The 13,547-nt window shown below is 45.1% G+C and overlaps 2 protein-coding genes across 7 annotated transcripts in view; one reads left to right on the top strand and one right to left on the bottom strand.

Moving 5' to 3' along the window:
- Nucleotides 1-1,481: 1,481 nt before the first annotated feature.
- On the bottom strand, nt 1,482-13,171 carry AAMDC (adipogenesis associated Mth938 domain containing). Of its 5 annotated transcripts, none has more exons than XM_052812171.1 (4): nt 13,107-13,171; nt 8,616-8,766; nt 3,947-4,042; nt 1,482-3,195 (listed from the first exon to the last, which is right to left on the bottom strand). In XM_052812171.1, the coding sequence occupies exons 2-4, from the start codon at nt 8,745-8,747 to the stop codon at nt 3,055-3,057; spliced, it is 369 nt and encodes a 122-aa protein (XP_052668131.1). In that variant the 5' UTR covers nt 8,748-8,766; nt 13,107-13,171; the 3' UTR covers nt 1,482-3,054. The 5 variants fall into 5 exon arrangements, with proteins under 5 accessions (XP_052668131.1, XP_052668129.1, XP_052668130.1 ...); XM_052812169.1 differs by having other exon boundaries at nt 12,978-13,127; XM_052812170.1 differs by lacking the exon at nt 13,107-13,171 and adding an exon at nt 12,443-12,467.
- Nucleotides 12,793-13,547, top strand: part of RSF1 (remodeling and spacing factor 1) — a 63,002-nt gene continuing 62,247 nt past the window's right edge. The window contains exon 1 of one of the 2 annotated variants that reach the window (XM_052812155.1): nt 12,793-13,040. In XM_052812155.1, the coding sequence (XP_052668115.1) occupies nt 12,839-13,040 (202 nt within the window). In that variant the 5' untranslated portion in view covers nt 12,793-12,838. The remainder of the gene's footprint in view (nt 13,041-13,547) is intronic. The other variant, XM_052812157.1, reaches the window with a different exon arrangement.

Here is a 13,547-nt window from a genome sequence, read left to right as displayed (position 1 = left end):
AGCAAGTTCTTGGGAAGACAAAAGAACAGGGCAGGCATTTAAATTAGGACCATACGACATCATCTTGGGTTCCAGCTCACGGCGATGGGTTTCCTCTGGATTCCTGTCTTGCTTGTCTGAATTCTCAAATCTTTTGACCAAGTCAGAGATACAATCGCTATTTTCATCTTATTTCACTCGCCTCGTCCAGTTTATTCCTAGTAGCAGGCACTAGGAATGGGGGAGCAGGCTGCCTTCTTAGTTCACAATTTGCTAATGCAATATTGGTGGGACTTCAAAATGAAGTTTGAAGGCTCACGGATGCTGCCCGACGTCCCTTAAAAATGCTGGTCGCGTCGCGTTCGGCGTGCCTGTGAGCCTTTTTATGGCCTCTTTCTCCTGGCTGCCAGCTCGCACGTGCTGCTTCACAAAGATAAGGGCTGGGGACCGACCCGCTGGGCGGCGGAGCAGCTGGGGTGGAATCTGCCTGGCACCCGGCCCAGCCGCGGCTCTGCCTTAACGAGAGCGTCAGGGTGGGAGTTCGCTGCCTACGGGGAGATGGTTTTCCTGGTGGGAGGCGGAGAAGTGGGGTATGCGAGAAATCCTGCCCTATAAAAGTGCATTCCCATGATTTGGGCGACGAGCCTGTAATTTTCACAAATTATTTATGGCTCTAGCTGAAAGCAGCGATTTAAGAAAGATACCGTTCTGAGCTCTGGTTGAATTTTTGGATGAATCAGTCCCAGCTGTTTCCACCATGTAGCAAAGCCATTTCAGGCACCAAGGAGGAAACGGGGCTTTCAGTGACTGGAGCAGCCCAAGTGGAGCAGCCGCTTTTGTGGGAACTGACGAAGCTGACTCGAGAAGCTGCGACGAGAGCAGTAATAGAAGATAGGGATGGAAAAAACTCGCAGCAGATAATCTCCTTGTTGACACCGAAATTTTGTACCAATGGTAGCGAAACTTAGCGGTTTACCTTTAAAAAGAGAAATCCATTTCTCCCCATTTTAGAAGTGGAATCTTCTGTATCCTACCGGTTGCCAAATGAAAGGCACAATTAAGAGGCTGCAGCACAAAGCTGGCTAGGGCGCACCTCTGAAAGTCACCTGGCAATGCTAAACGGGGTTTGCTCCTCCCATGCCTTTTGGGAGGGCAAAACACATCGCACGGGTGAGAGGAGCCCACAGTATATTTCTCAAATGCAGGACCTGGGCTGAGCAGTTTTGTTGGATGTGGCTTCATCATTAATGTGCCACATTAGTATGAAAATATTTAAAAAAAAAAAGAAAAAAAGGAAAAAACCCCTGGAAGTGAAAGTTTAGTGTTTGCTCAACTTCTCCTAACAGTGTAACTCACATATGGCAGTACTTAAAAAAAAAATGGAATCGCCCTCTCAGTAAAAACCTTACAAAGCCTCTTCCTATTTAAGGCTGCCTTAAGGCCCAAAAGTTCACAAAAATAACACGAATATATGACTGTGATCAAGAGAGTCAAACCACCTCTGCTGTAAGATAATGACATTTAATGCAAAAAGTCTTCACACTCTGCAGATTGGTAGGAACTGGTTCTACTGGCATTCCCTTGGGATGACTACGGTCTTCTGGGTCAGTGGTTCACCTTCTACTTCACACCATGCAAGTTATTCAGAAAAATGTCACAGCAGTTATGATGAGAATTATACCGGCTGTTGTGTCAGAGAGCACAGATGCAGCTGGAAAGGCAGTTCTTGCTGGTTTTGGTAAGATGTTGCCTCAAATATAGCTACACTAATAGAAAATATCAGCGTAATTAGGAGATGGCAAGATAAAACTTTCAAGTACTCACTTTCCCTTTGCTTTTACACCACATTGTATTTTATCAAAGGTTTTAAATGATTGCTAGAGCAAATAAACAGAAAAAGAACATAGTATTTTGTGAAGGGTTATTCTTGGGTCTTGGGAAAGTCGTCGTGTTCTCATACTGATCTAAGCCTCTCTGCTACTACTTGGATAGCTCCAAGTGCCTCAGGGCTTTTATAGTGTCATCTTTGTACTTTCATTAATACGCACAGACTTCATACGCACGGATCAAGAATTACTGAGCCTGGTGGGAAAAAAATCTACAGTAGGTAACTTGTAACTGGTCATATTAACAGAAGCCCACCAAGAACAGCAACTACGAGAACTTTTTAAATTTTCAGTGTAATAATATGCTTGTTGGCACAATGTTTAGGTCACCAGATAATGATGACCAGTGAGAATTCCCACATCCGTTCCGAACTTGCTAGCAGCAATTTAGACTAATTTCCTAAAGATCAACATTTTATGTTGCAAAATCTACTCTTGTGACAAATCTTTCGGATGATTTTAAGCACAGAGAGACTTTTGAATGGATACATCTTGCACCACTCAATCCTCCCAATTCACAATTAATAGGAAAATTCTTCAAGACCCAGAATTTATGTTTATTCCCTGTAGACATTTTTTTTCCCTTTTTCCAGGTTCAACGTAAAATTTAAAAGTGGTAAATTATGTGATGTTCTTGAATTATCACAAACAGATCTGCATAGCCAATATCCTGACTGACATCATCAGCAGGAGCCAAAGTTGTATGTTCTGGGTTTGCTTTTTAATTTATTTTAACTTATTTATACAGTGGTGGTAAAGTGCTGCTTTACCACCGCTTTGTATCTCCCACTTGATTGTACTCACCAGCTATCTTATGGCTGCATTCCAATAGCCAATAATGTAATTTCAGGCCATTTCCTAATAAAACTATTCAAAACCTAGTATCTTAATTTAGCCAACAGGTGAAAATTTAAGTAACCAGAACATGGACAGTCTTCAGAGGAAGTTTAGGTCAATCTTAAGAATGTATGGAAATGGTTCTATAATTAAATGATTTCATTAACAGACCCCTTTTGTGAGCACTCAATTTGTTTAAATCCTGAACTAATAAACTGTCCTTGCATTTTCAATTGTTAACACACAAATGCCTTGGCACATAAGTCCACACTGTTGACTGTAATCTGATTCAGCGGAAAGGTGTGTCCGTGATTTGGCTGCGGTCAAGAAAGGCGGAGTGAGCTGTAACGCTTCAGCAGGTTGAATGGAAGACTCCCCCCACTTTGACACCCCGAGCAGCCAGCGCATTGTACTCTTCCACAGCCTTCTCTGTTTGCAAGACCAACACATCAATCCCGTTTTTCTTCAGATAGTCCACGGTGGATGGCGGAACCTCGGAAGAGAAAAGGAAATGGGAAGAGCAAGCATTAGGTTCTTTTCCCCTCACACTGTAAGGCTTGAAGAAAAACAGGTACTGGTGCCATTTGTTAGTAGATGCACTTAAGTAACTGATAGTAGCCAAATTGATAATATGCTCAGATATTGCTAGGATTGATTTAATTTTTTTTCTGCTCAATAACCCTACTTTTATATACACACCTCCTGTTTCTCCTTACACAGTTTAAAATGCAGCCCTTTCTTATAAACAGAACTGGAGCTAAAGGTAATTAAATCTAAACAAGGTGTTACTCACCTCACCAAAAAGCTAAAGAATTGCTTCTCATGAAGTAAAGCTCAGCACTTCTGAGCTTCCTGTAGCTAGTTTCTCTGCTGAAATGACACCCTGCCAACATTAGTAACAAAAATGCCTAATTATCAAAGTATCTACAGCAGGCTAGAGAGCTAGTTCATAACCTATTCTAAGAGGGGGGGACTAATGACATTGTAAAAAATTCTCCTTGTTTAAATTGCTCCTGTAGCAGAATGTAAACCTGGTTTACTGCTTGACATTGACGCCAATACAGAGGAGCTCAAATGCTGTTTCTTTCAGGAAGAGAAGGACTCCTGGCAGGAGCTCAGTCATGCTAATTTAGCATCCTGAATTTTTTCCTTCTTAGTAAAGCATCACACATTTCCCCCCACCCCCCTAATCAGCAGGAAAACGAACACTTCTAGTTTATGTTTCTCACGGAACAAAAACCTACCTGCAAAGCCTCACTCATGCCACGACCAATCACCATAGTTTTAACACCCTTCTTGACAACTTCTTCAAGGTCAGCTGGTTGCACTCCTGGAGAATGCTAAGTGTCAGGGGGGGAAAATAATAGTCTATGTACTGACAGCATCAACCAGGAAAGCTTCGTCTGTATGTTTTGAAGCTGTCCACAGAGTAGCAGGGTAAATTAGCAGTACCAAAACATAACACAACCCTCTTTTCTGCATACACACAGGAGAGAACATTGGTAATTAAAAAAGGTGTTTTATATGCAGATGAAGGATGATAGTTAATCAATTGATGGCAATATTATCACTCTTTATTAAACAGTTAATAAAGAGATGCATTACACATTTCTAAAACATTTATGTCTAACAACTAGCATTTTATAGATATTAACAGTTAAAGTGAAATCAATAAATAGCAACATATTGCGGTTTGTTTTCCAATGAACAAAACCTTTTTGTAATAAAGACTGTGGCAAGCCAAAGTTTACTCACTTTAATTACAAAGAGCTCCTCAAATAATTAAAATGATTAATTCTTTTCTTGTTTACTTTGCAAATCTCATTTACCAAAGAGGACTGAAACATATTGGTTAGCTTCATTTCAGTTAACGGTTTCCATTTCTGCACTATTCTTAATTTTGAGAAAGGAATATTTGAAACCAAACTCCTCAAAGAAAAAAAGAACTTTAACAGCATGTTGATTGTTACTACTAGTATACTTTAAATACATGAATCCACAAATACACCAGTAATGTTAATATAAAACATTATTACATCATACTAATTCTCCTCCTGGATTCAATCTCTACGTATCTCTGTATAGCCAAGAGTAAGATACTATCCAACCTGTGGCTAGAATTTGGCCCCTCTTTGGTGTGCATTTTTTTTAACCCATAAATACTACTCATACGCTCCCCCCCCCCCCCCCCCCCCCGCTTTTTTTTGGTAGGATTCTTAAGTTCTTTTAGAGGACCGAGATGAGTTTCTCACTTGAAGTAGGTAATGCCATGGTGGACTTCTAGAGAATGTTATTTTTATGATTTATGCCCTATACTTCCAGAAAATACTACATTCTTTCAATGAATTGAGGTCAAAGCACCAGCTTAACAATTGGCTTCTGTTGTTCCATTAGTTAGTGAGCTTTTCTCTTTGACATCCTTGGGTCCTCTCTTGTTCTTTTTCCCCTGCCCAAGTCTTCAGCAGCTGATGCTGCAGCCTCACACAAGGTGTCAGAGTTGTGTTCTCAGCCCTGTCCTTGCCTCACCTTGCAGAACAGAGCAAGCCAGACTTTTCAACCTGAAACAAACACATGAGCTCCTGAAGTTGCAGGTGAGGGAAACCTTCCATGGTTGGGTGCCACTTTCAATGAGTGGATTAAATTTATCCCGCAAGAAAGCCTTTAGCCTGGCTGGTATCTGGAATTTCAGCAACAGAGATAGTTCACCTTTATGGTTCTCCAAGTTCATAGAATCACAGAATATCTTAAGTTGGAAGGGACCCATAAGGACCATCGAGTCCAACTCCCTGCTCCTCGCAGGACTACCCAAAACTAAACCATATGACTAAGAGTGTTGTCCAGACGCTCCTTGAACTCTGGCAGGCTTGGTGCCCTGGGGAGCCTGTTCCAGTGACCGACCACCCTCTCAGTGAAGAGCCGTCTCCTAACATCCAGTCTGAACTTCCCCTGACACAGTTTCATTCCATTTCCTCGTGTCCTGTCGCTGGTCACCAGGGAGAAGAGATCAGCACGTCCCCCTCCACTGCCCCCCTTGAGGAAGTTGTAGACTGGGATGAGGCCACCCCTCAGCTTTCTCTTCTCCAAGCTGAACAAACCAAGTGACCTCAGCCGCCCCTCCTAAGTCTTGCCCTCGAGGCCTTTCACCATCTTGGTTGCCCTCCTCTGGACACACTCGAATAGTTTGATGTCCTTCTTGTACTGAGGTGCCCAAAACTGCACACAGCACTCGAGGTGGGGCTGCACCAGTGCAGTGTCGAGCCGGACAACTGCCTCCCTCGACTGGCCAGCTAGGCTGTGCTTGATGCACCCCAGGACACGGCTGGCCCTTTTGGCTGCCAGGGCCAAAAGCTGTGCCCATTGACATTTGATATCTGCACCTAGAACGCAGAGGTCACTTTTTAATATGCTGAGCTTTCTCAGACCGAATTATTGCAAGTACATGTTTATGACAGAATAGGTAATGCTTTTCCTTTGGGTTTTTTTAAAGCTGACTCAAAACTTAGACAAAAAGAACTGGTACATTTTACTGCAATTACAATAATTAGATTGCTGGGAAGGTTTGCTGTCATACGATAAGTACTCTTGAGACATTAAAGCCATGGAACAAAAGGATTTTCTTCGGTTACACAAGACACTCTGATGTGGGGGCTTCCGCATGTTTTGTAGGAAACTAGTGTCATTAAAGTAACATGATGGAACATGATGGAATAACTGTATCGTTCCTGATTTGACAGCTGGAAGGGAAGAGGAAGGGCAGTAGAATTTCTTGCCTATTTTGTTCTCCGGCCTTCCTTTCAGGAATTACTACTCCTTTTCTCCCATTAGCAAACAGCACTGATTTGCAGCCAGCCAGGGAAGCTGCCTTTCATCCCCAAGGGTTAAGGTCATAAGAACTATTACAGTTAGTTACAGAACCTTGCAGAGCCAGTTATACAATTTGCCCGATGAAAGAACTATATCCTAGACAGCAGCCTGATAGCAGAGAAGGAAAGGAAGCAATTTGTCCCACACTGTAGTTAGAAATATGACCAGCATTGCTTGTTTCCCAAACTTCATCTCCACCTACCCCCAGGAAAAACATGCTCAAAGAAAGTAGGCACGCTGTAGTCTACCATAAAGAAACGCGCAGAAAATGCATCTGGTGAATTTCCAGTGCTGATCAGATTAACTTTTTTGTACTTCCAGAGTTGGAGATGCAGTTTAGAAAAGCTTAGTTCTATTCTCACATTTGTCACTTGCTATTTGTTTTTAAACCAAATCACCTAACTCCTCATAGCTGCAAGGGGGATAGAACTGACCTAAAGCAGGAGCTTTACAAGTGACCTATATAAGGCAAAACCTAAATAGGTGTTTTTTACTTCCGGATCATATAAAAAAGGATGCCAGAAAACCTACCCCCCCAAATAACCCCACTTCCCCCCCACCCCTCTGATTTTAACATAGACTTGTTTTTCTTGTTTCAGTTGGACTCCTCCTCTAAGGACTTTTATGGACTTAAAGCTTTTATCTGTCACCTGAAGATATCACTTGTTAGAAACTTTAAAAGGAAAGTACAGCCTCCTAAAGGTTAGTAGGTGGTTATAATTTGAAACCAAAGTTTTCAAGTGGTCAGAATGAATACCAAAATGTGATTGAGCTGGGAACTAGTTGGGAGCTTTTCAGCTACTGTAGTTGTTCTGCTTCTCCTGTCCTATGTGTGTATAAACCAGGAAAACAATATCATCAAACAAACAAAAAGTGACTCTCACCACCCATTTGAACAGCCAGGGAAAGCTTCATTTTTTATAATAAGACCATAAATGAAATATATTTTAAAAGGTTACATACACAGCTATCTTTCTTTCTGCAAGGTACAGATATCTTTGCATGACAGCACCACCTTTCTCTTGGCATTACATATTCTGTATAAACTGAACTCTGACACCTTAAAAAAATTCTGTTCCCCCAAAGATTACAGATGAAGTTCCAAAACCAAAGGTTCTACCCTTCAGTTGTGTCAAAATGAATTCAACAGAGCTATATCCTCAGTGCAGATACAGCTGCCGGTGCTGGGTCTAAGACCTGATCTGTACATAGTTCTTTTGTGCTTTAACTTTTGCTTAGAAAGTATGGATTTTTTTTTCCTAGCCAATACAGCTATCCTAGTGCAAGCCCTAATATGGGGAGAATTCTCAACATCAAGTTCCTAATGCAATAGATGTTACACTGCTTCTAAATCTGGAAGACCAATACTAACTATTCCATGTACTTTTATACAATTCTGATAGCATTTACAGATAAAGTTTAAAAATTGTGAGGGCAAGCACTTAGTATATGGCTACCAAGAGAAGTCATTGTGTGGTTAGCCAGACTGTGAGCTTTTCATGGAGAAACCAGTGTGTATGACACTGTATCTGCATATTTTTCCTCTGAAATAAGTACAAGGGACCCCAAGGAAAAGGATATAAACTAAACCACATGCACTGTTGTCTTCCAAGCACATAAGGTCAGTTACTGTCGATTTAACTTCCCATAAATTTTTTTCCTCTCCCACTCAAGACAACTTTTGTTTACACAGTCTGAAAAAAGGTTGTTACCAGCATCTTATGACAATCGCACTCCTAATCAAACGCAGAATGCTGTTTGAGACCTCTAAGGCGTGTGAGAGTGGTCCGGTCAGGGTAGCTGTGAGGACTGGTGGCAACAGTTGCTACACCCTGTCACTTGTAGGACGTTGTGTGTCTGCAGTCCTCTGACCTCTCCACACAGTCACTTCTAAAACACACACTCAGTTCTTCCCAGGAAAAGTCAAACGGTTAGATGAAAGCAAAAGGCAGCTGGCTGAATTTCTGGCTGGAACTGTAACAACTGTTCTCTGGACCATTCTCAGAGTCCTGTTTAAAATGCAGGATGGATAGTAAACAGCAAACTTACATTAGTCCCAGTTTCTCTCCAATCCCAGGTTCGGCTTCCTCCCGGCCACACTTTGCAGTCCTTATATGTTGTAGAGCAGCCTTTCACCTTCATCTGACCCCAAGAAAGGGAAGCAATTTCAGGGGAAGACATCACAAAGTTGAACCAAAGTCTGGAAAAAGGATATTTAATACATAACATCAGGCTAACATATGCAGCATGTTAATAAAAACAGAAAATTCTGTCCTTGCCCCAAGGAGCTAGGAAGGAAACGCTATTACAGACTTTATCTACATGATTTTGTGACAACAGAATTGAACTGAGGATCAGCAGATTTGTTGAATTACCAGTCCTCCTGGGGATTTTGTGCAGGATTTTGGGCAAATCATTTTACATGCTAAATCTGTACAAGTATTGGGTGCTCAACTTTTAAAACTATCAACAGGGATCAGGTCCCAGAATATCCTCTCACATCTGGGTTTTAATCTCCTCCCCAAAATGTACAATGAAGATGATAATAATTTCCTAAAATATCTGAGATACACACTGTTTCTTTGGCCGCTTTATTAATGTAAAGCGGTAAATGAGGTTAAAAAAATCCCAAACAAACCAACCCAATAGAAAAGCCATGAACAAAACAATGGCATTGCCATATTGCTGCAGCAGTGCAGAGACCTAAAGGGGTCAAGCCTTCTTTCCCTAGTCATTCCTTCCAGAGGCCAAGTCTCCCTATGTAATGTCTCAGGACAGTTAAACACTCAATATCTTTTCTACTGTTTGACCTCAATCTTCATTGTTTCAACTTAAACCCATTATTTCTAATCCTTTCTGTGGTGGACAAGGAGAACAGCTTAATCTGTCTTTTCCCCCATCTTTTGTTTTCCTGAGGACTTAACTCTTAGTCTTTTTTCCTTTCTTTTAGATTAAATAAACTTCCCTTCAGTCATGTTTTCTAAATCTCTGCTTATTTTCTCCTTTTTTTCCCTGGCAGCCAACAATTGTTATGCATCTTTCCTTTATGTCTGTTGCCTAGAACTAGACAGAGTGCTCCAGCTGAGACCTTATCACTGCTGCTATAGACCAACCGCTTTTTGGTATTAGCCGCAGTCATTTTTAGATCTGCTATCACAATCACAGCTGGGCATCAGTAGGGCAGGGACTCTGCCTCATAAAGCACCACCTCACCCCACCATGAGAGCTTACGCCCTCTTCACAGTCCTTCACGTTACTGCAGCCTGATTGCTGGTGTGATTCTGGCAGTAGGCGACAAGAGGGGACTCACGCGGCCATACCCTGGGAACGCACGAGACTAGCATGGCAGTCAACTGACACGTCTCAAGGATAGAGTCACCTTTCTGCCCTTCCAGTTCAGAAGGAAGATGGTCTGAAGTCCGCATTATGAAGAAAACTGGTTGTTTCTGCATTAAAAAGAGCTCTGCTCCTGGATGATCCAGAAAACCTCAGTGGCAGATCCTTCCAGATACGCAGTTTCTCATCCTTTACTCGTTAATTGTTCAAATTCACCAGGAAAAAAGAAATCAATCATGAAACCCTGGTGGCACAGATTAAAGAGAGAGCCCTCGCGAAAGAGAAATCTTTGGACTACCAGGCTGCCAGTCCTCCTGGAAGCCTCCCTTCCAGTCTTGCACGTGCTACAGCAAACCACAGTTCAGCTAGACAGGCCATGCTCTTCTCAGATTGCCAGAAGCAGACCTCAGCATCCCGCTTCAAACATCACATGAAGTAAAAACTGCGTTACTTTGGACTCAGCACAGGACTGAGTCTGCCAGAGGTGCTTCTTCCACAGAATAGCGGGGCGATTCTTTTTTTTCTTGCTCCTTTGTGAAGTTAGTGGCACATGTGCCCTGCCAAACAGGAAGCCAGGCAAGCAGCTATGGGGGAGTGAAACTCGCTTGGATTCATATATTCTAGATTCTCTCACTACACATCTGCAACGCAATGGATTCAAACGAAGGTGTGTAAGACTGTTTTTCCAAAAAACTGCTTGAAGGGAGATTATAGCAGAAGAAATAACCCACAATAGTCCTAACAGAATGAATCACCCATCAACCAAAGCGTAAAGGCTGAAAAAAACCCCCAGAACCTGGCTCTGAAGAATGAAAATAACTTTTGCCTGTGCTAGTTTTGAGAGGAAATGGCAGAATTAGACCTGGAGGGTAGACAGAGGTGAACGAACAATAAAATGATTAGGAATATCAGACTCCCCAATCTAAATGGTATTACAAGGCTGGGACTGTGCGATCAAACAGGCACAAACTGCAAATGGGCGAGCAAGGGTTCCGTACTATCTTTTCCAAACAGCACAAAAATATGTAAATAACAGAAACGAAGAAATAAAACTTAAAAGCCATAAATAAAAATTTTTCATCTAAAATGATTTCCCATAATACTGCCAGAGAATATCAGTAAGGTCAGGTCATTTAACTAATAAGAGTATCTTAAATTGGAGTAAGAATGAACTTTTTAACAGGAACTTTGTACATTCTTGACGCAGGGCATGGTCCAATCACCAATCAGCAAGGAGTAGGAAAATATTTCCCAGCAAATTAGTTGTTTTTTTTTATTATCTACTGTGACAAATGTACAGCACCAAAATACACAGTACCACTTAAGACCAAAAGAGACCATGAACTATAAGACTCACATGTATAACCTAAAATAGCAATTTCTGTAAATTGCAGTAGTCCAAACGCAAAGAGACATGGAGGAGAAACGGTTCAGGAATCTATAAGCAAAGTTGTAAGAGTTTAAAAACATAGGAAGTAAAGGAAGCAGAAGAGCTTAGAAGGAGGCAAAATACAAGTTAATGCAAGGAGACTATACTGAAAGAAAGAAAGGAAGCAGTGGCTAATGATGGCAGAAGAAAAAAACAGCTGAGAACGAAACGGAAGAAACTTGAGACTGAAGCGCAGTCGGGCAAGCAGGTGGATTTTAAAATTGCCAGCACACCTGCCTTCTGTGAAGGTAAATGTTGTTTCAGAGTAGCACCCACCAGCAACAAATAGAATAAAAGAGGTGAACGAGAGCAGTGCACCAGAGAATATTTTATGGAGAGACTGCAGAAGGAAAGAATGTTTCATAAAATCCAAGGCACAACCCGAGACTGAAGAGGATAAAGGTGAAAGAGCAAATCAGTATATGTCAAGTTTTGGGTAGAACAACTCCTGCAAGGTGTCAAAAGACAACGTAGCTCTCCAGCGCTGCCTGGGAACAGGGTCAACAGGTGAAGGTGGGTGAGTTCCCTGCAGCCAGCGCCATTTCAGAAGTGATACAGCAGCTGGGAAAGAGGTCAGGATTTAAAAACTGATGGCAGAAAGGCAAGTAGAAAGGACGGGCTAAGTCTAAATGAACTGGGTAGGGAGGGGGCAGATGTCAAGTTTAAGAACCAGGAAAACATTTTTGGGGAACTCGGTAATCTAATTTTGCTGGGGGAGCCTGATGAAGGCGAATTATTGGGGGAGGCACGGAGGGTGGGGTGCTGGTAAGAGAAGAGGGAGAACAAGGCGGGGAGGGGGGAAAGTCCAGAGAACCGAAAGAAGCATGGGGGGGTACAACCGCGAAGAGGCAGGCGCCTGGATGCAGAGGGCGAGCGGCACAGCTCTTGTACACCCCCCCCCCCCCCTCAAACAAGGCCCTGCGAGGCGGCCCAAGGCCCCGCCGCCTCACGCCACTCTCTCCCCCGCCGGGCGGAAAGCGGCCCGCTCCACGGAGCGCCTCCCCGTCCGCGGGACCGGGAACCGAGCCGAGCCGAGCCGCCCTCCCTCCCCTCCCCGCCGGCCCCCTCACGCTGAGGTGATCCGTTACGACCGTTACGCGCCCGCTCTCACCGCCACGCGCGCGCGCGACCCCCCTGCCCCGCCGGGCGCAACCTCCACCTGTCCCGCGACACTGGGGAGGGGGGAGGAAACATACCCCGCCCTCTCATTGGCCAGCGCTACCTGCCGGTCCCACCCCTCGCCCATTCCGATTGGCCTAGGCCGGCGGCCTATTCCCCCCGCCCCCTTATAAGTAGCCCCGCCCCGCCCAACCGCCGCTCCGCCTTGTTTTCATTCCCCTTGCCGCACGCGGCGGAGGGGAGTAGCCTTGCGCCGCTCTAGCTGCCGCCCCTCCCCTCCCCGTCCCGCCGTTGCATTGTGGGATAGTGGCGGCGCGGCTCGGCAGCGCCCCCTCCCTCCCAGCCCCCCCGCCCCCTCCCCAGCTCCTTCTCCATCCTCAGGTCCAAGATGGCGGCGGCGGCGGCGGCTCCTCCGGCTCCATCTCCGCCTCCCCCTCCTCCGGCAGGCCCCTGCTGCCCGGGTTCTTGGCCTAACTTCGCCGTCGTCTGCTCTTTCCTCGAACGCTACGGGGCCTTGCTGGACCTACCCGAACTGCCCTTCCCCGAACTGGAGCGCGTCCTGCAGCCGCCTCAGGAGCCCGGAGACCAGGGTGAGCGGCCCGGATACCTGCCCCCCCCCCCTCCCCTCACGGCACCCCCCCCCCCCCTCCTCTCACCGTACGGCCGGCTGAGGGGGGGGGACGACGACGACCACGGTGCGGAGAGAGGGGGTGGGGGGGCCGGGGTTATTCCCCCCCCCCCCCGCCTCTTCCCGGCCCCGGGGGAGGAGCGCGTTGAGGGAGAGGAGGGGCCTGGGATTCCCGGGGGGGGAGAAGAGCCCTCTCCCCCCTCAGCACGGCCCTTCTTTTTTTAGGGGGGAGCAGCTGTTTGTGTGTGTGTGTTGGGGGGGGGGAAGGCAGCTCCCCCCCACAGCGGAGCACGGGGAGGAGGTGGGGGACCTCCCCCCCCCCCCCCGCCCCGTTTCTCTGGGTTCGTTCCCGAGCTCTGTTCGGGTGGGACCCCTGCAGAAAGGAGGATAAAGCTGAAATAACTATTTTTGTTCAGCCTGGCGCTGGCAGCGGGTCTCTTCTATCTCCTCCCCTCCCCCCAGCTTGGGG

The sequence above is a fragment of the Harpia harpyja genome, chromosome 17 (genome assembly GCF_026419915.1).
Source record: "Harpia harpyja isolate bHarHar1 chromosome 17, bHarHar1 primary haplotype, whole genome shotgun sequence".
Classification (NCBI taxonomy): Eukaryota; Metazoa; Chordata; class Aves; order Accipitriformes; family Accipitridae; genus Harpia; species Harpia harpyja.
The sequence above is the reverse complement of the archived record's forward strand: the minus strand, read 5'-3'. Positions and strand labels throughout refer to the sequence as shown.

Coding starts and splice junctions, on each gene's coding strand:
- AAMDC (XM_052812171.1), bottom strand. CDS start 8,747: ATGTCTTCCCCTGAAATTGCTTCCCTTTCTTGGGGTCAGATGAAGGTG. Junction 4,043..8,615: donor GGAGAGAAACTGGGACTAAT/GTAAGTTTGCTG, acceptor CCTGACACTTAG/CATTCTCCAGGAGTGCAACC. Junction 3,196..3,946: donor GCATGAGTGAGGCTTTGCAG/GTAGGTTTTTGT, acceptor TTCTCTTCCGAG/GTTCCGCCATCCACCGTGGA.